This window comes from Ranitomeya variabilis, chromosome 3 (assembly GCF_051348905.1).
Source record: "Ranitomeya variabilis isolate aRanVar5 chromosome 3, aRanVar5.hap1, whole genome shotgun sequence".
NCBI lineage: Eukaryota > Metazoa > Chordata > Amphibia > Anura > Dendrobatidae > Ranitomeya > Ranitomeya variabilis.
Window position 1 is genome coordinate 640,820,872 of NC_135234.1, and position 25,556 is coordinate 640,846,427.

General features: G+C 47.4%; 1 protein-coding gene across 3 annotated transcripts in view; it reads right to left on the reverse strand.

Moving 5' to 3' along the window:
* PRIM1 (DNA primase subunit 1) overlaps nt 1-25,313 on the reverse strand; it is a 61,560-nt gene extending 36,247 nt beyond the window's left edge. For 2 of the 3 annotated variants that reach the window (XM_077297655.1, XM_077297656.1), the window contains exons 1-8: nt 25,095-25,313; nt 20,856-21,013; nt 19,524-19,630; nt 18,469-18,542; nt 18,067-18,203; nt 14,159-14,217; nt 12,789-12,898; nt 1,377-1,465 (exon numbers count right to left, since the gene is read on the reverse strand). In XM_077297655.1, coding sequence (XP_077153770.1) covers nt 1,377-1,465; nt 12,789-12,898; nt 14,159-14,217; nt 18,067-18,203; nt 18,469-18,542; nt 19,524-19,630; nt 20,856-21,013; nt 25,095-25,203 — 843 coding nt within the window. In that variant the 5' untranslated portion in view covers nt 25,204-25,313. Of the gene's footprint in view, nt 1-1,376; nt 1,466-12,788; nt 12,899-14,158; nt 14,218-18,066; nt 18,204-18,468; nt 18,543-19,523; nt 19,631-20,855; nt 21,014-24,956; nt 25,070-25,094 lie in introns of those variants that run through there. The other variant, XM_077297657.1, reaches the window with a different exon arrangement.
* Between the last annotated feature and the right edge of the window lie 243 nt (nt 25,314-25,556).

Here is a 25,556-nt window from a genome sequence, read left to right on the forward strand (position 1 = left end):
AAGTTAAATGTTCATTTTTTACTTCCATGTTGCTTCTGCTGCTGTGAAACAGCTGAAGGGTTAATAAACTTCTTGAATGTGGTTTTGAGCACCTTGAGGGGTGCAGTTTTTAGAATGGTGTCACTTTTGGGTATTTTCAGCCATAAAGAACCCTCAAACTGACTTCAAATGTGAGGTGGTCCCTAAAAAAAATGGTTTTGTAAATTTTGTTGTAAAAATGAGAAATCACTGGTCAAATTTTAACCCTTATAACTTCCTAGCAAAAAAAAAATTTGTTTCCAAAATTGTGCTGATGTAAAGTAGACATGTGGGAAATGTTATTTATTAACTATTTTGTGTCACATAACTCTCTGGTTTAACAGAATAAAAATTCAAAATGTGAAAATTGCGAAATTTTCAAAATTTTTGCCAAATTTTCATTTTTTTCACAAATAAACTCAGAAATTATCGACCTAAATTTACCACTAACATGAAGCCCAATATGTCACGAAAAAACAATCTCAGAATCGCTAGGATCCGTTGAAGCGTTCCTGAGTTATTACCTCATAAAGGGACACTGGTCAGAATTGCAAAAAACGGCAAGGTCATTAAGGCCAAAATAGGCTGGGTCATGAAGGGGTTAAAAGGAATCTCAAGCACAAGCAAAAAATTGCAACATAAAATCGAGCAATGCTGTAAATTTAAACTGAACCTGTCATGTGAAAAACGCTATTAACCTGCAGATATGGGTTTAATCTGCAGGTTAATAACGTTCTGAAGCTGTCCAGCACCTGCTCTGAAAGCTGGGCTGCTGGGAGAAAACAAATTTTACTCCCCCTGTCCGCCTCAGGCTTTCAGTTATTGGCGAGCAGCTAGCGCGGCTTCAATCACCGCTCAGTACATTGCATAGAAAGCGGTGGCTGTAACCATGCCACACTGCCCCAAATGACTGCGGACTCTGCAGAGCCAAGCTGGCTGTCAGTCAGTGTCAGGGCATGGTTACAGCAGCGGTTCACTATGCACTGAGCCGTGACTTTATGACTGAAAGCCGGAAGCTGCTGGGAGGAATTAATTTCCTCCTGATACCTGGGCTTTCAATGCAAGTGCTGGGCAGCTCCAGAACGCTATTAACCTGCAGTAACCCCATATGTTCAGGTTAATAGCATTTTTCACATGACCGGTTCCCTTTTAAATCCATAACATGTCAATCTATCCTGCAGTACAAGTGCGTATTTCCCCTCTTACAATGCAAAGAGTGAGACATGTGAATTTACAGCACCATTCTATGGTAAGCGCAGCTGCGGTATTCCTGCTGTAGATAATCCACAGCAGAAATGTCCCGTGGGAACGTACACCGACACCCTAATCCATGGGCTTTTTACAGTAGGATTACGCACCAAACCAGGTACATTTTTCTTTAACTTCTCCCAGCGATCTACAGAGGATCGCGCTTTCTGGAAATCACGCAGAAGACTCTCTCGCGCTGGTGGTTATTGAAATTAAGGAGAAAATTATTGCTTCAAATTACTAGACCATCACTAATAGAACAGATTGTACTGTATTAGATGGAGAATCTCCTGAAAATGTGGTAAAGTGCTTTCTTCTGCAAACAGCCATATAACTAGTTACTGATTCGGGTGGCAAAGCTGGGGTATTGGGACAATGCTCATGTTCTAGAAAGACTTTTCCCTGCAATAAGGAAGAATGTTATCAGCTGTGACTGCAGATCAGCTTTTTTGGAGTTCCACTGCAACTTTGTTTCACCGATTGGCAGGGAACACACCACTCTCACCACAGTAATATAGCGCCAATGTCTGTGATGAGACTACCCTTTTACTGTTTGCACCATGGCAAATTATTTTTTTTACCCACTCCATTTTTCCTCCCCTTCTTCCAAGAGCGTAACTTTAATTTTTCCATTGACAGACGTACGAGAGCTTGTTTTTGAAGGACAAGTTGTGGTTTTAAAAGACACCATTCATTTGACCATGTAATGTACTCGCTTCAAAAATTCTGGACATTGTTAAAAAGATAAATGTTGTTTGTGACGCTGTTTTCCATAACTTTTTTTTTTTATCTTTCCGCTCATGGAGCTGCGAGTGGGCTTGTTTTTTATGCAATAAGAGCCATCATTTTTTAATGGTATAATTTTAGGGAACATACAAAAGCCCCAATTCATCAAGACCGATGATTTTCTCACCAGTTTTGATGAGGGAGCATGTAGGAACCAGACGCTCCTTATTCAGAGGGGTCTTCCTCAAGAGCGTCTGACAAGTAGCGTGTGCTTTGCCACAAATCTTACTCCAGTCTCGAATTAGAGATTTCTGGCATAGGAAATGCTAGTTTGTCATAAATTAAACGAGCTATGACTTCACGACCTGACCCGCTGCAACCCAGGCACTTTGGCAGAGCTGGGGACACTGGAACAAAAATACCGCCAGAAGCGGTCTGCATAAAACAGCAAGCACCAGCCCTTTGTGGTATAGGCTCAGTTTCGTACGCACATAGGACATACTGTTACATCCCATGTCAGGAAGGGGTTAAAAATGTACCAGAATGGCTCACAATATTGGTTTCAATAAGGGATTGTCAAAAATTGCCTTACAAAAATAAGCTTAAATATACACTGCTCAAAAAAATAAAGGGAACACTAAAATCCCACATCCTAGATATCACTGAATGAAATACTCCTTCATTCCACTTTATTCATTACATAGTGGAATGTGTTGAGAACAATAAAACCTAAAAATGATCAACATAAATCACATCTAACATCCCACGGAGGTCTGGAATTGGAATGATGCTCAAAATCAAAGTGGAAAATGAAGTTACAGGCTGATCCAACTTCAGTGGAAATGCCTCAAGACAAGGAAATTATGCTCAGTAGTGCGTGTGTGTGTGTGTGTGTGTGTGTGTGTGTGTGTGTGTGTGTGTGTGTGTGTGTGTGTGTGTGTGTGTGTCCTCAACGTGCCTATATGACCTCCCTACAACACCTGGGCCATGCTCCTGATGAGGCGGCGGATGGTCTCCTGAGAGATCTCCTCCCAGACCTGGACTAAAGCATCCGCCAACTACTGAACAGTCTGTGGTGCAACACGACGTTGGTGGATGGGGCGAGACATGATGTCCCAGATGTGTTCAATCGGATTCAGATCTGGGGAACGGGCGGGCCAGTCTATAGCTTCAATGCCTTCATCTTGCAGGAACTGCTGACAAACTCCAGCCACATGAGGTCTGGCATTGTCCTGCATTAGGAGGAACCCAGAGCCAATCGCACCAGCATATGGTCTCACAAGGGGATTGAGGATCTCATTTTGGTACCTAATGGCAGTCAGGCTACCTCTGGCGAGAACATGGAGGGCTGTGCAGCCCTTGAAAGAAATGCCACCCCACACCATTACTGACCCACTGCCAAACCGGTCATGCTGAAGGATGTTGCCGGCAGATCGCTCTGCACGGCGTCTCCAGACTCTGTCACATATGCTCAGTGTGAACCTGCTTTCATGTGTGAAGAGCACAGGGCACCAGTGGCGAGTTTGCCAATCCTGGTGTTCTGTGGCTAATGCTAAACATGCTGCACGGTGTTGGGCTGTGAGCACAACCCCCATCTGTGGACGTCGGGCACTCAGACCATCCTCATGGAGCCGGTTTCTAACCGTTGTGGCCTGCTGGAAGTCATTTTGCAGGGCTCTGGCAGTGCTCCATTTTGCACAAAGGCTGAGATGGCGATCCTGCTGCTGGGTTGTTGCCCTCCTACGGCAGCACATGTCCTACACAAGACAATGTGGTGCAGAGTGATTATGTTTAAGCAGATCATTGGCCAGTGTAAACCAGCAGGCTACACTAGGATGTCATCCGAGTGCTGTTCAATATACGAGGACACAGACAAAGGAGAAAGTTGAGAAATTATATTAGTCTTCTCTGCACCTGTGATACAATTTTCTCATCCGAGAGAATTGGACAGGAATCTGACACTCTGCTCTAACTTGGCATGTCGATACGCTTAAAGAGGGAACCCCCTCCCTCAAGTAACAGTCTGGATACTGCCATCACTATTGAGAGAGGTATCTAAGCTGCTCATACCAATCATGGCCATTCCAGCAGGGTGTTGGCTATGATACACAGCCGACACCTGGTGCCGCCTCTGCTTGTGAGCTGGAGCCATCATTAAGCCACACACATATATGGTGGCTTGCAGGGAGTCATTTCTTGCTGCATCATACATGTACATTACATTTTGGGACTGGTGAAAAAACAAAACAAAACCCTCCTCTCCATATTCAACAATCAGCGATTCAGCAGCACAGAAAAGAGATTTTTCAGCCCCAACAAGATGTCCTTAAAGGCCTGCTCCCTGCCTCATAAGCGCCAGTGTCCCACAGGCCACAGATAACAGCCTCAGGGGCCGCGTGTTTGAGATCCCTGCATTAGATCATCCGCCAATCTTGCAAGAATTCTCAGGTCTAACCAACTTTAGGACTCATTCAAGCAACTGTGTTTTCTGCAGGTATGCATTACAGACTGCACCCAGAGAGCACATAGACCATTAGTGTGCCAGTGCACATGGCTGATTATCCACACTGATGCCATAGAGAAAATCGTAACCCGCACTATTCTGGTCCGATTTACAGACCATACATTTTGCCCACATTGTGAGACGGCCATTTGAACCAAGGCATTGCCTAATGTATATGGAGACCTATTGCCAGCAAGACTCTGCATCACAGAACAGAATTATGCTGAATTTACACTAAATTATTATTAACAAGATCATTTTACAATAATCTGTGTAAACAGACTGCCAAATAATAATTTTATGTTTATAGCGCCAACATATTCCCCAGCACTTTACACATCAGAGCAAAGTACTTAAGTTCGCAGGTGACGGGAAAGGTCAAGGAGCCCTAGCACCTGTGCACTGCAGTAGTTTGCTCTGTCCTCAACAGGACAGAGAAGTACGCCTGAGCAGGAGCGCTGTGCCAAGGAGACTGTATGGATGATGAAGGGACGCTTCATACACATGAAGCTAGCAGGAGGGAAGGAATCGTAAGAAGATGGGAGGCGCCAGACCAAAACCAGCGACGACCATCGGACCGGACCGCCACACAGGTAAGTATAATAAAACTTCTTTTTCTTCTCTTGCAGGTCGGGTTGGGGCTTATATACAGCATTATAGAAAGCTGTATATAAGCCCTGACCCAACTGCTATGTCCAGCTATCACCCCATATCACTGCTCCCGTTTTCTTCAAAACTCCTTGAGCAGCATGTCCATGCTCAACTTTCCTTCCACCTCATCTAACTCTCTCCTTGAAAACCTCCAATCTAGCTTCCACCCCCACCTCTCCACCAAAACTGCCCTGACAAAATAGGGATTTTTGTGTACTCACTGTAAAATCCTTTTCTCCGAGCCACTCATTGGGGGACACAGGACCGTGGTGTATGCTGCTGCCACTAGGAGGCTGACACTAAGTAAATACAAAAAGGGTTAGCTCCTCCTCTGCAGTATACACCGCCCACTGGCTCCGGATAATACCAGTTCGCAGCAAAGCAGTAGGAGATTAACAAAATTTAACCGTAGGTACAACATGTCAGAGACTAAAACACTTATCATAGGCAACAAGCCAAAACAAGGGTGGGTGCTGTGTCCCCCAATGAGTGGCTCGGAGAAAAGGATTTTTATGGTGAGTACACAAAAATCCCTATTTCTCCATCGCCACATTGGGGGTCACAGGCCTGTGGGACGACCAAAAGCAGCAGTAGTGTAAACTTATGGCACCTGCTGTCTACAGGTGTGCTACCTCTGCCTGCAGAATAGGCCTACCAAGGCTTGCATCTGAAGATGCCTGAGTATGGAAATTGTAATGCTTTGAAAAGGTGTGCAGGCTAGACCAGGTCGCAGCTTTGCAAACCTGCTCTGCAGACACTTGATTCCGAATGGCACAGGAAGCACCCACCGACCGAGTGGAGTGTGCCCTGAGGCCCGCAGCGATAGGCTTGCCTCTGACGCGGTAAGCCTCTTGAATTGTCGACCGAATCCATCTGGCGATTGTCGACTTAGAAGTGGCCAGTCCCTTCCGGTGTCCCGCCGGGAGCACGAACAGAGCGTCCGTCTGTCAAAAAGATGCCGTCCTGGACACATACTTCCTGAGAGCTCTAACAAGATCCAAGGAGTGAAGAGCCTTCTCCACGCGGTGCGTTGGAGTAGGGCAAAGGGACGGAAGTAAGATATCCTCATTGCGGTGGAAGGAAGACACCACCTTCGGGAGGAAAGAAGGGGACGGCCTGAGGACCACCTTGTCCCGGTGGAACGGCGTCTGACAGGAAAGGGCAGCCAACTCCGAGACTCGTCTGATCGAGGTAATGGTGACGAGAAAGGTCACCTTCCATGAAAGAAGAGACAGATGTACTGCAACGGCTCAAAGGGAGATTCCTGCAGGACACCTAGGACCAGATTAAGGTCCCAAGCCTCTAGAGGCCGTCTGTAGGGAGGCACGACGTGAGAGACTCCCTGAAAGAACGTTCTGACCTGAGGTTTGGAAGCAATTCTTCGTTGAAAAAGGACTGACAAGGCCGAGACCTGCCCTTTAAGGGAACTCGGCGAAAGCCCCAAGTCCAGACCGGATTGGAGGAAATCCAAGATGGTAGGGATGTTGAAAACCATCAGAGGGCGCCCTCTGCTTCTGCACCAATCAAAGAAGATCCTCCAGGTCCGATGGTAGATACGTGATGACATCGGCTTTCGGGCATTGATCAAGGTGGAAACTACCTCACAGGAAAAACCCGCTTGAGTCAGAACCCAGGATTCAACGGCCATGCCGTCAAACACAGGGCCCCTGAGTTCTGGAGGTAGATCGGGCCCTGAGAAAGTAGATCTGGATGATCTGGTAGGCGCCAAGGAACGTCTGCGATGAGCTGGACCAGCTCTGCATACCATGCCCGGCGAGGCCAATCCGGGGCGATGAGAATTACCGGGATACCCTCTGCCCTGATCTTCCTGATGACTCTGAGAAGCAGGGGCAGGGGGGGAAACAGGTAAGGGAGGTGAAACTGACTCCAAGGAAGGACTAGCGCATCCGCCCCGATTGCTCTGGGATCCCGGGACCGGGCCACAAACTGAGGTACCTTGGCATTGAACCAGGAAGACATCAAGTCTACATCCGGAGTACCCCAACAAAGGCAGATTTGTTGGAATATGTCCTGATGGAGAGACCACTCTCCTGAGGCAAGACATTGCCGGCTGAGGAAATCCGCGGCCCAATTCTCCACTCCTGGAATGTGAACGGCCAATATGACCGAGCGGTTGTGTTCGGCCCAGCGAAGGATGTGCTCTACCTCGCGCATTGCAGCTCTGCTGCGAGTGCCCACCTGATGATTTATATATGCCCCAGCCATAGCATTGTCTGACTGGATACGGATGGGGCGGCCTGCTAGGAGATGATGGAACCGCTTTAGGGACAGCCGAATCGCACGTATCTCCAGGATATTGATTGGAAGACGAGACTCGTGATGAGTCCAGGTTCCCTGCGCAGTGTGATGGCGAAAGACTGCTCTCCAGCCTAGGAGGCTGGCATCGGTAGTCACTACCAGCCAATGGACTGGGAGGAAGGACTTCCCTTGGAGAAGAGAGGATCGGAGCATCCACCATTGGAGTGTCTGCTTGACCAGAGGAGAGGACACAGCTGGTTGAGCGAAAACGGACTCCCGTCCCATGCGTCCAGCAGAGGGTGCTGGAGGGGACAGAGGTGTAGTTGCGCGAATGGAATCGCGTCCATTGCGGCCACCATTTTCCCGAAACGTATGGAACAGGGGGACGGCTCAAGAAGCTTCCAGACCCCCTGTTGAAGAGCCAGGACCTTGTCCCGAGGAAGAAGCACCAGCCCTAGGGAGGTGTCCAGGGTCATGCCCAGGAAGGAGATACGTTGCGCTGGAACAGGAGATGACTTTTTTAAATTGATCAACCAGCCCAGCCGAGAAAGAGTATCCAAGGAAATGCAGACGCACTCCTCGCAGGCTCGGAAAGATGAGCCTTTGACCAGTAAGTCGTCTAGGTAAGGAAGCACAACTAGACCCCGAGAATGCAGAATGGCTATGACTGCCGCCAAGACCTTTGTGAAAACTCTGGGGGCGGTGGCGAGGCCGAAAAGGCAAGGCCGTGAACTGAAAACGGTCCTCTCCGACGGCGAAACGAAGAAACCTTTGATGAGGTGGGAAGATTGGGATGTGCAGGTACGCATCCCGGATGTCGAGGGATGCTAAGAATTCAACGTGTTGCATCGAGGCAATGACGGAACGGAGAGATTCCATCCTGAAATGACGGACTTTGACAAATCTGTTCAAGAGCTTTAGGTCCAGGATGGGCCTTACTGTTCCATCCTTTTTGGGGACCACAAACAGATTTGAATAAAAGCCGCAGAACCTTTCGTCCTCTGGGACAGGGACAATCACTCCGTCCTGTAGGAGCGACTGGATGGCCTGGGAAAAAAAAGCCCGAGCGCGCATTCCCGCTGGAGGGCAGGAAGAGAAGAGTCGGGTTGGAGGGGGAAAGGAAAAATCGATTTTGTAACCGGAGGACACCAGATCCCTGACCCACTCGTCATGAACGACTGCGAGCCAGGCATGACGAAACAAGAGAAGGCGTCCGCCTACTTTGCTGGTGTCGTCCGGACGAGATTGCGAGTCATTTAGAAGATGGTTGGGGTCTGGATCCCCTGGACCTAGAGACTGTGTGGAGCGGCACCTCCAGGAATGGTTGGGCCTGTATGAAGCCTGAGGGCTTATGTCTCTGCCGGCGAGGTGCCCCGAACCAGGGGAACTGGCTGAGGAATGCCATGCGTAAGTTCCACGAAAGGGCCGAAAACGAGCCTGCGGCTGTCGTCGGAACGGTTGCCTGAATCTCTGCTGGGGAAGGGAAGTACTTTTTCCCCCCCTAGCGTCTGAAATCAGTTTGTCCAGCTTTTCACCAAATAGACGACCACTGGAGATATGGCAGAGACATGAGGGACTTTTTAGATACGGAGTCCGCTCGCCAGTTCCTGAGGCATAGCGCTCTCCTAATCGACACATCATTTGAAGAAGTAAGTGCAGAGCAGTTCGCCCCATCCAGGGAAGCATTTACTAAGTAATCGCCAGCCAAGGAAATTTGATTTGCTAGCTCCGTTATGTCAGACGGAAGGTCACTGTTCTGTAAGGCTTTATGCAGAGAGTCTGCCCAACAAGTCACGGCTTTGGCTACCCAGGTAGCAGCGAAGGAGGTAAAGAGTGCCGAGCCTGAAGCCTCAAAAGCTGAACGGGCGAGACTGTCAACCAGTCTGTCTGTGGGATCTTTGATAGAAGATCCGTCCGGCACAGACAGGATAGTTTTAGAGGACAAACGTGAGACAGGAGGATCCACAGGAGGGGATTCTGTCCATTGTTTGCGGAGATCAGGAGAAAAAGGATATTTGGACTCCAGAGATTTATGACCCTGAAAGCGTTTGTCTGGACGCTCCCTATGTCGCTGGACAATGTCCTGTAACTCCGGGTGATTGGCAAACACCCTATGAGTGCGTTTGGTCCTTTTGAAAGACATCGAATTATCCGTACTGGAGGTCGCCGGTTCCTCATCAACCTGAAGGGACTGGTTGACGGCCTCAATGAGACTATCTATGGTGCTCTGATAACCTGGCGACTCCAGATCTAGAGGCCCATCAGACTCAGGATCAGAGTCCTGGTCGGAAGAGGTGCCTGGGGAGCGAGAGCGGGTAGCGGAGCTAACGGACGCCGAGGCACCAGAGGGCCTGGGGGACGAGCTACGGACGCGCTTCCTGGATGGCCTCTTGTGCTTAGGATGAGAGCGGCCCCTGCAGGCTGAAGATTCCGCAGCTGTAGGGGAAGCTTCCTGAATAGGCGGATTAGCGGTCCTGCTCGGATCCTGGAGGGACTCAATAGCTTTAGTCAAAGAAGCAATAGATTGCGAAAGTGACAAAGCCCACTCAGGGGGACTGGTCACCGCGGGCTCGTTTGCGGCGGGGGGCTCCTGAGTGCATTTAGGGTCGCAAGCATTACAGAGCGGAGCAGTATGCCCGCTTGGTAGCGCAGCCTGACAGGAGGTGCAAGAAGTGAAGAACACTATGTTTTTGCAGACTTTTTAGGTTCAGGCAGAGACATATTGTCAGTTAACCTCCGTGCAGGGCTGTGGGGCACCTGTGCAGCTAAAAGGCGGAGCACTGAGTGCAGGAGTATGAGGGCCTGTGTCAGTGTGCAGCGCACCTACCCAAGGTCCTGCGTCCTGACGCGGTGCTGTAACCGAGAAAGTGCAGCCGGCGTCCAGAAGGCGTCCTGGCATCAAAGATGGCCGGCGAGAGTTTGTAGGCGCTTCTCGCAGTGTGACACGCACGCTGTGGGCGGAACGCGGCATAGCTGAGGCCAAAGCCGGGGACTAAATTAGCGGTGGCCAGCAGCAAAATGCGGCCGAGACCACGGTGCGCTCGGGAGCCCCCTCCCCCCCTGCCAGACTCACCACTTGCATCCTCTTCGGGCGAGGTATGGGGGGGGGGGGGGGGGTGCGGTCAACCTTGATCCGCCGCCCTCTTGATGAGGGGGCGGAGAGGGACTGGGAAGCTCCTTGCAGCACCGCTGTTCTTCAGTGGTGGTGCAGAGGGAGGGCGGCCGGACTGTATCCATGGAAAGTGCCTCTGTGTATCCTAGGGGTTCGCTCCCCTAGGATTTCACAGGGCTAGTCTCGGCCGAACATCCCACGTCGCAGGAGAGGGTACGGGGAGTAGACTCGCCGTGCTCGCCTGTTGATGTTTCGGGGGAGATCGGCCCCCTTAGAAGGGTCTGTCGCCCCCTTCGTCCTCTTGCGCAAAGTTAAAAATAAAAATAAGAACGTCTGGAAAAAAAACAGACGCAGTGTGCCTCCTACGGACACTAAGCAAGAACTGGTATTATCTGGAGCCAGTGGGCGGTGTATACTGCAGAGGAGGAGCTAACCCTTTTTGTATATACTTAGTGTCAGCCTCCTAGTGGCAGCAGCATACACCATGGTCCTGTGTCCCCCAATGTGGCGATGGAGAAATTAGTAATGACTTACTCACAGCCAAAGCTAACAGACAGTTCTCCATCCTCCTCCTTCTCGACCTGTCCTCTGCCTTCGACACAGTGGACCACTGCCTACTGCTACAGATTTTTTCTTCCCTTGGCATCAAAGACCTTGCCCTGTCCTGGATTGCCTCATACCTTTCCAACCGCACATTTAGTGTTTTCCACCCCACACTACCTCTTCACCCCGCCCCCTCTCTGTTGGGAGTCCCTCTAGGCTCTGTCCTAGGGCCCCTTCTTTTTTCCATCTATACCCTTGGCCTAGGACAACTCAAAGTCCCACGGCTTCCAGTACCACCTGTATGCGGACGACACTCAGATCTACCTCTCTGGCCCAGATGTCACCTCTGCTGTCCAGAATCCCAGAGTGTCCGTCAGCCATATCCTCCTCCTTCACCTCTCGCTTACTAAAACTCAATGTAGACAAAACCGAACTCATTACCTTTCCTCTATCTCGCGTATCCCCCCTACATGATCTATCTATTATGGTAAACGGCATCACTTTCTCAAGAACCTGAAATCCTCTACCTCGGGGTAACTCTCGACTCTGCCCTGTCCTTCAAACCGCACCTACAAACTCTTGCCACCTCCTGTCGCCTCCAATTCAAAAATATTGCCAGAATCAGTCTCTTCCTCAGCCCACCATCTACCAAAACTCTTGTGCATGCCCTCATCTTCTCCCACCTCGATTACTGCAACACCCTCCTCTGTGGCCTCCCCGCTAACTCTCTTGCACCACTCCAGTCTGTCCTCAACTCTGCTGCCCAGCTAATCAACCTCTCTCCTCCCCTGTGCAAATCCCTTCAGTGGCTCCCAATTCCCCAACGAATCCAGTTCAAACTACTAACACTGATCTACAAAGCCATCCACAACCTGTCCCCTCTCTATATCTCTAAACTAATCTCCCACTATCTTCCCTCACGTAATCGTCAATCCTCCCGAGACCTCCTACTCTCCTCCACACTTATTCGTTCCTCACATAACCGCCTCCAAGATTTCTCCCGAATATCCCCCATCCTCTGGAATTCCACGCCTCAACACGTCCGATTATCCACCACCCTCGGATCCTTCAGATGGAACCTGAAAACCCATCTCTTCAGGAAAGCCTACAGTAAGTCCGCAAGGACAGGGTCCTCTCCCCTCTGTACCAGTCTGTCATTGTAAATTTGTTTACTGTAAACGATATCTATAACTCCGTACGTAACCCCTTTCTCGTGTACAGCACCATGGAATTAATGGTGCTATATAAATAAATAATAAAAAAGCCCTGAAAGACAGTAGCCGTATCTCATATTGGTTAAACCTGGTGACAGAATCCCCTTAAGCAAGTGTCATCTGAATCGCATGCAGTGCCTCTAAGCATTTTCCCTCCGTCATTCATCAGGAGGCTCTTAGACAACATGGCATCAAATCATGACGTACTTTGAGAAGATACAGTAGCAGTGTCATTGAGGTTATCTTGTTATCCTCACAGACAAGATGTATTTTTCTGGTGGAAGATCTGTAGGTTTCTTCTGTAACTATTATTGGTGGGTTGCTAATCCTTTCCTGTGGTACTGGAAATGTATCTTCTATGTTTGTGATATGTGGGTGTGTATAATTACCTATGGGGAGGGTGTTTGTAATCATTACTAATAAAGGATATATTTTAACGGTATTTTTGTAAGATGGTTAAAAATGTTCCAACAACAAAATGCTTAATGTAATGAGCAGATAAGAGAAAGGATATCATCAGGAACAAGTGACAACACTTTGTCCCAGCACTGCTTATTCTCCAGGATGTCCTGATCCACCAAGGCGTATTGTTCAAAGTATCTCTCTACAACTTTAATGGATTTCCTGCAAGATACAGAACCAGGGTTATTGTCAGGATCACATATGCTAGAAGGACAACTATTTATAGATGTACAAAGTAAAAAAAAAAATCCATGAACTAAAACAAATAAAAAATAAAAACATACATTGTCAATAACATTGTAACATAGATTGGAAGTCTGAAAAACAAAAAATGGCCATCCAGTTCAGTGTAATAGCCTGCAATGTTGTTTCAGACCTGCAGAGACTCTAAGGCCATGTTCACACGCTGCGGTTTTTACCGCGGAACCGCCGCGATTTTGATGCTGCGGGTCCGCAGCAGTTTCCATAGCGTTTACATTAACATGTAAACCCTATGGAAACCGCAAACCGCAGTGCACATGCTGCGGGAAAAACCGCGCAGAAACGCAGCGGTTTACAACCCGCAGCATGTCACTTCTTTGTGCAGAATCGCTGCGATTCTGCACCCATAGGAATGCATTGAACCGCTTACTTCCCGCATGGGGCTGTGCCCACGTTGCGGGAAGTAAGCGGATAATGTGCGGGTGGTACCCGGGGTGGAGGAGAGGAGACTCTCCTCCAGGCCCTGGGAACCATAAAATAGTGTAAAAAAAAGAATTAAAATAAAAAATGAAGCTATACTCACCTCTCAGCGCTGCCCGCGGCCGTCCGGTCTCAGTTGCTGTGCCGAACAGGACCTGTGGTGACGTCGCGGTCACATGACCGTGATGACGCCGCGGTCACATGACCGTGACGTCACGAAGGTCCTTGTCGGCACAGCCGCTTGCAGCGCCGGGGAGATCGCGACGTCAGAGGGTGAGTATAGCCAATTTTTATTATTTTTTACATTACTATTGATGCTGCATATTGCTTCATATGCAGCATCAATAGTACAGCAGTAATCCCGCAGCGGAAACCGCGGAACAAACCGCGATAAATCTGCAGGGATAACCACAGCGGTTTTGCCCTGCAGATTTTCAATTCCGCTGCGGGATTAACCCGCAGCGTGTGAACATGGCCTAATGAAGCCAAAAACCCATCTATGTTGGTGGAGAAATGTAGAGGAAGATACCTTGTTATAGACTCTGTTGAACCTTGATACATTTAGACAGTTATTAGTACCCTAAAAACTGTACAAAACATTTGGTCTTGTCTGAGTGGTGATTTGTAGAGTGATAGATATCTATGTAACTTGATGCCCCTGTTTTTTTTCCTCCTTGGCACATGACCATCAGTAAAGGTGGCCCTAATATCAGCAGTGTTAATGAAGAATGGTGAACATACTTTATGAATGGATGAATTGGATCAGAAAGCTGTACTTTCTTTATAGTTTCTTCTCCTCCCTGTAAGGGAAAAAAAACAAAACACTTTTTAGAGACCAAGTGGAGTTTTTTTTTTCTTTAATAGTCAGTGATCAGTGGATAAAGTGGCGAATGAAATAAATATAAATATATTATACATACATACACACATCTCATTTTACAGTTCTGTTTAAATCAATTAAGTCCTATAAAATCCCTCCAAATGACAGAAAATTGTGCACTCAATGATGTATAAAACTTACTTTATTCAGTATTGAGAATGAGCACCACGTGTAGAATTACACACATTCATATGCCAGGCTACATGTTACTCATACTACTGGGAGCAGCCTGAGTGGCCTAAACATGCTACCACAGCCAAAGTCTCTGGAATGGTCTGCCATTGAGCATATCTGGGATATCATTGGTTGGCAACTGCAAATCTAGCTGCCAGCAGTGGATCTTGATGATTTTCTGCACAAGTGCAAACACCATGGCAGAACATTTCTCAGAGAACCATTATTAATCTCACTGATAGCAACTAGGAGTGTAAGTGCTCTGATTTCTGTGTGAGGCACTCATTTTATGCTGATTCAACGTATTTTGAAATTTTCCATGATGTCTCTTTTTTTTTTTTTCTTCTATCATTTGCTATCACTAACATGTCTACCAATCCTGTGATTTCCATCATTCTTTGAGTTTTCCTTCTTGATTTTGCAATTTCAATGTGGAGCAGTGGACATGAAGGGTACAGGTATACATATAAGTGAATGGTTCCATATTTGATTAAAGGGAATGGCTAATGGTCTCTTTTCTTTCTTATAAAACAAATTAAAAGTAATAGATTCACCCAAGAGTCTGCTCCAGACAACGGAATGGTGAATGTCGCAGTCTTCATTATTAGCTGGAACGATGCTTTGTGTTACCTTGCAATGTTTATTATTGGAAGAAGTTGTCCTGAGTAAGAAAAATATGGCTCCTTTCTTTCCAGACTGTATCAGATATTACAGCATGGCTCTATTACAAGGAATGGGGCTAAACTGCAATATCTTACAGAAATAGATCTAGTATGGCACTGTCCAGATAATCCAAAAGACCAGTGAACGGGTAACACAAGCTGTTTTTTATGCAATATATTCATCTTTGCAAAAGAAAAAAAACATCTTAAAAATCCCAGAGAAGCAAAATTTAAAAAGCATCAATAAGTCACAATTCAAGGCAGGTATACAGTGGCATGTAAAGGTTTGGGCAGCCCTGGTCAAAATTACTGTTATTGTGAACAGTTAGGCAAGTTGAAGATGAAGTGAGCTCTAAAAGATCTAAAGTTTAAGATGACACATTTACTTTGTATTTTAGGCAAAAATAAATATATTTTCATTTTTTCTATTTTTAAAAATTACAAAAGAGAAAATGGGCTGATGCAAAAGTTTGGGCACTCTGCATGGTTTGTACCTAGCAGCACCCCCTTTTGGAAGTACCACAGCTTGTAAACGCTTTTTGAAGTCAGCCAAGAGTCTTTCAATTCTTGTTTGAGGGATTTCCATCCATTTTTCCTAGTACAATTCTTCCAGTTCTGTGAGATTCCTGCGTCGTCTTGCATGTTCTGCTATTTTGAGGTCTAGCCAGATTTTCAATGATGTCCAGATTAGTGGACTGAGGACCAGCTTTCACCTTTTGAGGTAGCCTACTGTGGATTTTGACGTGTGTTTATGATCATTATCCATTTGTAGAAGCCATCCTCTTTTCAATTTCAGCTTTTTTACAGATGGTGTTGTAACGACCATTATGCCGGTCGCTGCTCGAGAACAGAATACGGCGCTGCTATGAATGACTCAGGGCACAATATGATATTAAACCAACTTTTCTTTATAACTATTGCAAAAAATGACAGAATTTCTCTCCCAACACAATATGGGCCACAACTCACAGAATACAAGTTATACAGCCTGAGAGACCCCAAGTGCAAGCTTCACAGACAGGAATCCGACTACCCCACAACTATACCACTCCCTCAACTGTAACGGGCCTACACGGGGTTATACTGTGCCTGTGACACGTGGTCCTCTCAGGAATACAATCTTACACCCGCCTCCCGCCTAATTTACAATAAATCACGGGTACCCGGTTTTTCCCAACATATACATATATCACAGTATATACTCAGTGTATACGCAGTGCACTGTCTTATTGTTGAGTGCTCAGAGTGTACTCTTTCACAATATATGCTTCAACAGTCAATAACTGAATTTATTATACAGGTGTCCAGCAGCGGATTAAATAGGTATTTGAGCCACCAAATCTTCTGATGCAGATCCAGATAAAGTTCACAAATAATTCCAGGAATATCCCACAGCCAGAATCGTGAAGCGCAGGAATCCACACAGTGTCTATTAGTTATCATGCAATTCTTAATACAAGAGTGTCCTTAAATAGGCTGTGATTCCTATCTAGCTATCCCTAGCTAACTACACAGTCGGTGACCGGTCACACTTCTCTGTTTACTCACAAGAATAGCTTTCTTGAAATCACACAGTCCCAAACAGGAATGCCTCAAGATCTGGATTCCCCACTCTCCATCACCGTGCTGCTTCTTCTCAAACGTCCGGAAACTCTCTGAGGTAACTGTCCTGTTTCCAGAATCTTCTTGTCTTTTACTCCTGGGTGACCTCTGGTGGCTGAACAAAATTACTGCAACAACATTGTAATTATCCTATTACTCAAGGGTGACCTCTGGTGGCTGAACACAGTTACTGTATCAACACTGTTTATGATTTAAAAAAAAAAAAAACATCACCATTTTACAGTGTTATATTTGTATCAATAATTTGTTGAAATTTCATTGAATCCATTCTTCCCTCTACCCATGAAATGTTCCTCGTGCCACTGGCTGCAACACAATCCCAAAGCAAGATTGATCCACCCCCAAGCTTAATGATTGGCGAGATGTTCTTTTCCTGAAATTCTGTGCTCTTTTTTCTCCACATACATTTCACCATTGTTCCCAAAGTTTTACTTTAACCTCATTGGTCCACAGGACTTGTTTCCAAAATGCACCAGGCTGTTTTTTTGCATACTTCTGATGCTGAATTTTATGGTGAGGATGCAGGAGAGGTTTTCTTCTGATGACTCCTCAATGAAGGCCATATTTGTGCAGGTTTATCTGAACAGTAGAAAAATGTACCACAAATCCAAAGTCACCTAAATCTTTCTTAAGGACTTTTGCAGTCAAGTGGGGGTTCTTTTCCTATATAGCAATCCTAAAAGCTGCTCTCACTAAGATTTTGCTTTGTCTTCCAAATCTTGTCTTGACCTCCACTGTTCCTGTTAATTGCTATTTCTTAATTACATTTCGAACTGAGGAAAGGACAACTTGAAAACACTTTGCTATCTTCTTATAGCTTACTGCCGCATTGTGGGCCTCCGCCATTTTCAGAGTGCTCGGCAGCTGCTTAAAAGAACCCATGGCTGCGGTTTTTTGGCACAAGGTTAGAGGAGTTTGGGTTTTTATACCGCTGGGAAATTTGCATCACCTGGCCTTTTCTAACGATGATAGTGAACAAGCCATAAGCCTAACAGACTAATTAAGGTCTGAAACCTTGGTCAAAGTTATCTGAGCAAACAAATCTCCAAGGGTGTCCAAACTTTTGCATCGGCTCATATTCCTTTTTCTAATTTTTAAAATGGAAAAAATGACTATATATACAGGTAAATATTTTTTGCCTAAAATACAAAGGGAATGTTTCATCTTTAGGCCTTTGAGAGACCATTTCATCTTCAACTTGCTTAACTGTTCACAACAGTAATTTTGACCAGGGGTGCCCAAACATTTACATGCCACTGTATGGCGAACTGCTTTCTTAATCCAGAAGACTATAATAGAAATCACTGTACCTTCACAATAGTTAAATACTCTGCCACCGCTGATCTCTCCGCTTGAGAAAGTTTCCTTGCAGACTCATCACACACCCAGCAGTGAACGCCTCTTCTACCTGAGTAAACCCATAATCGATGTTGAAAGCCGAAGTCCTCTGATAAGGAAAGATCGGAAACAAAAGACTTTAGTGGCAGAATCCTATTTCATTAGGTATCATTTGGTATATTTGGGGTATCAGGAAAGAACACAAGCCTGTGGGGGATCAGCTGACATATCGGGCAGGGTGTAACTAGAAGTAAAATGACTGACAGACCTGTGAAGCTTCTCACAATGAAATACAAGCACCGGATGTCTACTTCATACAGTTCAAATGATGCAAGCACACATCAGCCCTATAATACATTACACAAAATACATACCATTGAGGGATCGATCCAGGATACGAATGGCAATGGTCATCAATGTCCAGCATTTATTGCAGATATCTGCAGAACTAGACATGACATTGATTAGAAAAGTCATTTAGAACAGACATCAAAAGTACTGATTCCAAAGTGCACCTTTATGGCTAATACATCGTATATGGATAAAGATTACATGCCAATTACTAATATAAAAAATGTTATATTTCTGAAGTTGCGCCCCTTTGAGACACTTTTCCAGCCAGGAATGTGCTTCCATCCCTAAAGTGGCCCCCAGTGGAGGAACATGTAACCACACACAATTCATCCTCCTAGGGCCTGCGCTAGCTTCCTATGGACGCATGGTATAATACTATGTAGAAGGCTTAGGGTGTAAAGTTTCTCCCATGGAGAACACCAAGCTGGCATAGGCAGACTTATTGAAAAAAAGGTCTGCAAATTAGCCCTCTTGTGAGAAAGAAAAACATTAAGTGCTCTCTCGTGCCATTTATTGGCGGTAACTGACCATATAACAAGTTTTCCACATTAGTTGGGTTACTTAGCCATACAAGAGTCTTCACCAATAGGAAAGACTTCAATCTGTAGATAAATGCAGTTTGTCAGTGCTGGGTAGGACACTGGCAGGGTGGGAGAGAGGGTTTCAATGGATGTTTAGAGAGTAAAGTTTCTCCTTTTGAACAGTACCAAAATGCGTAAGGAGACTTTTAAGCCAGGCAATGCTCATAGGGGAGTAAAACAGATGAGAAGGCAAAAAAAAAAAAAAGTAGTCACATGGTCCACCATCATCATCTTATAGATGGGAGTGCCATCAAGATTTCACAAAAAGATGGCTAATAGGTGTGACATGAATCTAACACAAATTGGAAACAATAAGCTCATTAGTAAGCAGCATTGATAATCATCAATAACATTGATTTACATAAGCAATATAGCCCCAAAACCATTTAAAAGTTTAGCGCAAATACAAAACACAATGTCAGATATAAACTAAAAGAAAAAGCGACAGCAGATTCAAAGGTGGAGATGGTACAGAGTCAGGATGAGATTATTACCTGCAGCATCTCCGCACATCGTCATAATCTGTCATATCGATATCAAACACCAGCTCCTTCTCCTGAGCATGAAAGGTTCCAGATTTCACAGAGTTGTGCATACTGGGCTGTAGAAATAATTTACAAACATTATGTGGCGTTTCCTGGACAGGCAATAGTTTAAAAACCACATACCCTGATCACCCACAATATTAAAACCACTGAAGAGCACAATGGAGTATCCCATGGCATGGGATCTGTCATGGAGTGGGATATTAGGCTGCCAATGAACAGTCAGATCTTCAAGTTGATTTGATGGACAAGCTGTAATGGGTATGCAACGGGGTGAGAGAATCTCTAAACAGCAGGTCTTGTGGGTGGAAGCAGTGGTTAGTACCTAAGTTACAGGTGATCATGGGAGAAAAAGCTAGCTTGTGTGGTCCGATCACACAGAGGAGCTACTGTAGCAAAAACTGCTGAAAAAGTTTCTGGCTATTACAAAAAGATGTCAGAACACAAGTGCATGGCAGCGGTGTATGGATGTGCCCATGCTGACCCCTGCCCACCACCAAAACCACCTACAATGGACCGCAAAGGAGGTCCCTGGTCTCATTTTCTTCTACATCACAGGACATCTGTGACATACCATTTATCTAAAGATTGAAGCAAACTAAGTACACCCCATAAGGTGCAATGGGATTCTATGCAGTGGTATCTTTCAGAAGGATAAGTCATCCTGCCGCACTGTAATCATTGCTCAACAACCACCAAAAGGTCAAGGTGTTAACCCCTAAGTCTTACAGATCCCAATCCAACTGAGAAACTGTAGGATGTGCTGGAAAAATAAGTCCAATCCATAAAGAACCCATTTTGCAACTCAGGATCTGCTACTAGTGTGTTGGTGCCAGATGTACCAGAGTCTACTGCTAAAAGGGTCAGAGCTGTACTGGCAGAATGAGGGGTCTTCATTCTATGTGACTACAGACCTGTAAATCCTCAGTGCACGGTGTCTGCACCGGTGGTCGTGTGGCCGCATGTATATGATATGCACACTTCCGGCCACAATCTGACTAGACTGTTTCTCGTATACATGCAGTCACATGACTGCTGTTCCCGCTGCTGACACCAGAGTCCTGAAAGTGAATGCACTGTGAGGATTTACAAGTCTGCAGTCATATATAGTGACTGCAAACGTTTCATTTTAGACCAGACAACCCCTTTAACATGACGGCTGACTGGTGTAGCAGTTACACATATATGCGCATTGGGTGCAATGATTTGTGCTGCTTTTAGGTCTATAATTAATATACGCCATGTGCCCTGGTTACTACATAAAAAAGTGTTAGTATTGACCTTGTGGGAATACACGGCGCCTATGTCGATTTTGTAGGGATTCATCTTCTGCATCTCCTTCTCCAGCTCATTCATGTTATTAAAGGACTGATAGCGCACGTATATGTCGTCTTTCAGGGTGAAACTGAACTCTCTGTTTGGGAAGTAGTTCTTTATGACTGAAAGACAAACAGGCAGGTATATTACATATACAGTAACCATATTATTAGAGCATTACAGAACACTATATACAGGGGTCACCAAGACGACAACCCCGAACCCATTGTGCGTTCTGTACGGGATAACGCTCATTAGGAGACCACTCTTCTGGGTGTACAAGATTTTGGAGTGTGGGAATTCCTGCTTCCTGCATTCATCCACAAGAGCGAGCACCTTTGTAGCTCATGCCAAGGGTGTTCAATGGGATGAGATCAGGGCTCTGTGCGGCCAGGGAAGTTCTTCCACAAACAAACAAACAAACTCCCCCAACCAAGCCCTTATTTTACAGGTGGCACAATGCAGTTTGGCAGGTAAGGCCTCTTTCACACTTCCGTCTTTCAGTTCCAGTCACAATCCGTCGTTTTTTTGAGAATCCTGCATTTTCTCATAGACTTGTATTAGCGACGGATTGTGACGATGGCCATCCGTTTCATCTGTCTTTCACTGGATCCTGCATAAAAAAAACAGTCCGTCGGGCAGAGAAAAGTTCAGAGGAACGTTTTTTCTGCACGTCGGAAAATCGGTCAGCGATGTATCCTGCGCTGCCCGTCACTGGCTACAATAGTAGCCTATGGGCGCAGGATGCGTCGTTGTCTGTGAAAAGCAGGAATCCAGCGACGGGTCCCGTCTTTTCAAAGAGAGCATGCGTGGAAGAATTTCCCGTCAGGGAAATGCTCTCTTTCTCTTTTTACTATTGATGCTCTTCTCACGAGATTTCGCAATGTATTACTAGGAACGCTAGCTGCCGGGAGCATCGCTGCGCAGGACGCCGGTAGGTGAGAATACTGCAATTTTTTATTTTTTTTTAACCTGGTTTGTGTTGTGTATGCGTTTTTGCAGTGGAAAACCGCTGCGAAGACGCATACACAACAGGTGCACATAGGCTCAACGAGTCCGTCAGAAAGATGGGCCCAGTGCACACGTTTTCCACAATCTGCACAGGATCCGTCATTTCAACGTCTTGATGGATCCTGTGCAGATTTGGAAGACAGAAGTGTGAAAGAAGCCTAACTCTCTACTTGTATGTGCCAAACCCCGACCAATCCATCAGACAGAAGTATGATCCGTCACTCCATAGAAGACATTTCTTCTGCTTCAGACTCGGCTCAACTGCTCGGTTCAGATCACTTAGCAAACGGATCTTGTTTGGAAATTGTGTTTGTTATTAAAAAGGAGCAGGAACCCTGAACTCCAGAACAGACATGTGAACAGAGTCTTACAGGATTGATTGCGCTGGGATCAGTAACCTCTATAGAACGGCCCATTCTCTGGCCACAGTCAGTATTCTACATCAGTATCTGTAAGCCAAAACCAGGAGTGGGTGATAAATCCAGAAGTGGTGACAGTATACTTTTCCTCTGATTGTTCCTCATCTGGTTTTCGCTTATAAATACTGATGCAAAATACTGACCACATCATTTCACACAGTAAGGGCAGACTGTTGGATTTTATACACCTGTGGCAATAGGACTGAACACAAAATCCAAATTCAGTAATTAAAGGGAATCTGTCACTGGCATCAGGGGTTTATCTACAGCATTCTGTAATGCCGTAGATAAGCCCCCGATCTAACCTGAAAGATGAGAAAAAGAGGTTAGATTATACTCACCCAGGGGCGGTCCAGCTGCGGTCCGGTCCGATGGGCGTCGCGGTCCGGGGCCTCCTATCTTCTTACGATGACATCCTCTTCTTGTCTTCACACTGCAGCATACTTTGTCTGCCCTGTTGAAGACAGAGCAAAGTACTGCAGTGCGCAGGCGCCGGGAAAGGTCAGAGAGGCCCGGCACCTGCGCACTGCAGTACTTTGCTCTGTCTTCAACAGGGCAGACAAAGTACGCCTGCGCCGGAGCAGCAGCATGAAGACAAGAGGACGTCAACATAAGAAGATGGGAGGCCCCGGACCACGACGCCCATCGGACCGGACCGCAGCGGGACCGCCCCTGGGTGAGTATAATCTAACCTCTTTTTTTCATCTTTCACGATACATCGGAGGCTTATCTACAGCACTACAGAATGTTGTAGATAAGCCCCTGATGCTGGTGGGCTTAGCTCACCTTCGATTTTGGGGGTGACAGGTTCCCTTTAAGTGGAGATTCTTGATACTCTGTCCATATAGCGAAGAGGACGGTGCGCGGAGGACGGCACTTTGCTGAAATCAGAGCTACAGGGTGAAAACAAGTCACCAGCACGTGTCCAACACTCAGCACACGAAGAGCAGAAGACGCCCGCTGTAGACTTATTACCGCACCAGCATGGTGGGAGCACAGAACAGGGAATGGGACTGTAGATACAAGATGTATAGCCGCATTTTAGGGATAGGGCGGAGGGTCGCATAGGCTCTGTTCACATGTACCATGTACGTTCTTCATGTCCACTGTTTGGAACAGTCATAAGAGCAAAACATACATGATGGCAGCCCCAGAACCCTGACCCTATGGACTATGCAGTGTGGCGCGCATCCCCAGTACACCACCACTAAGGCTAAGTTCACATTTACGTTCGGGGGCTTTGCAGGGGGCTGCGTATGTCCTCACTTAAGCTCTGCCTACTTCCGCATGTGTCCTGCGTACCTAACTTTAACATTGGGTATGCAGGACGCATGCGGAAGTAGGCGGAGCTTAACTGAGGACATATGCAGCCCTCCGCAAAGCCCCCTAACGCAAATGTGAACCTGGCCTAAGCACCGTGCGTCCCCCCCCCTGTACACCGCCACCACGCGCGCGCGGCCCCCCCCCCCCCGTACACCTACACCACCACCACCACCACCACACGCGGCACGAGCCCCCCGTACACCGCCACTACGTGCTGTGCGTCCCCTGTACTCCGCGCTGTGCGACCCCTGTACACCGCCACGTGCTGTGCGTCCCCTGTACTCCGCGACTACGCGCTGAGCGACCCCTGTACACCGCCACTACGTGCTGAGCGACCCCTGTACACCGCCACTACGTGCTGAGCGTCCCCTGTACACTGCCACTACGTGCTGAGCGTCCCCTGTACACCGCCACTACGCGCTGAGCGACCCCTGTACACCGCCACTACGTGCTGAGCGACCCCTGTACACCGCCACTACGTGCTGAGCGTCCCCTGTACACTGCCACTACGTGCTGAGCGTCCCCTGTACACCGCCACTACGTGCTGAGCGTCCCCTGTACACCGCCACTACACGCTGTGCGTCCCCTGTACACCGCCACTACACGCTGTGCGTCCCCTGTACACCGCCACTACACGCTGTGCGACCCCTGTACACTGCCACTACGTGCTGTGCGTCCACTGTACACCGCCACTATGTGCTGAGCATCCCCTGTACACCGCCACTACATGCTGTGCGACCCCTGTACACCGCCACTACACGCTGTGCGTCCCCTGTACACCGCCACAACGCGCTGTGCGACCCCTGTACACCGCCACTACGTGCTGCGCGTCCCCTGTACACCGCCACTACGTGCTGCGCGTCCCCTGTACACCGCCACTACACGCTGTGCGACCCCTGTACACCGCGACTGCGCGCTGTGCGACCCCTGTACACCGCGACTGCGCGCTGTGCGACCCCTGTACACCCCCACTACGTGCTGTGCGTCCCCTGTACACCGCCACTACGTGCTGCACGTCCCCTGTACACCGCCACTACGTGCTGCACGTCCCCTGTACACCGCCACTACACGCTGTGCGACCCCTGTACACCGCGACTGCGCGCTGTGCGACCCCTGTACACCCCCACTACGTGCTGTGCGTCCCCTGTACACCGCCACTACGTGCTGCACGTCCCCTGTACACCGCCACTACGCTCTGTGCGACCCCTGTACACCGCACCACTGTCCAGCACTTCTGACCAGATCCATGGGTCTCCAACACATCAGTAACTGCAGCATCCGTCACTTCACCTTTCCCGGTCTGTGCATTTACCGGAAAGAAACCCGCAGCCTGAAAGCTCACGAACATAGAGGGTGAGGAGCCGGATACCGCGCTATCACTGGACGCCCCCGATACAGGAGAACCAGTGCAGATGACTGCTGCCCGCTATACTATAAGCCTTCTTCTCACCGCCCCCGTAGTTCAGCCACCGGTAGTACTGGTAGAAGGGGAACAGCCTCCGGTAGTAGAGCGGCAGCAGGTCCGGCAGACTGGCCGGGTCATACACCGACAAGTCCATGCTGCAGCCCGGAGGGACCTAGCGATTCTTCGTTCTGACAGCAACAACACAAACTACGCGGGAAACACCAGACCACGCCCACGTTTTCGGACATAATTCTGACGCCACTTCCGGTTCCCACTATTAGCATTATGGGAGATGTAGTTTTTTTTTTAATCTCCTTCCAGCTGTAAGTGCGCAGCCCCAGAGGGACTTATTCACCCTCTCACCAGCACATGGCCAATGTTAGTCCCTGGGTGGCTCCTGGCCACAGAGCAGGATATTGGCCGCCATTGGGGGTAATCGGGGTTCTCAGCAGTATTGACCAGATAATGGCGCCAAGCTGGGTGTAGCGATTCTCCACAAGATGGCGC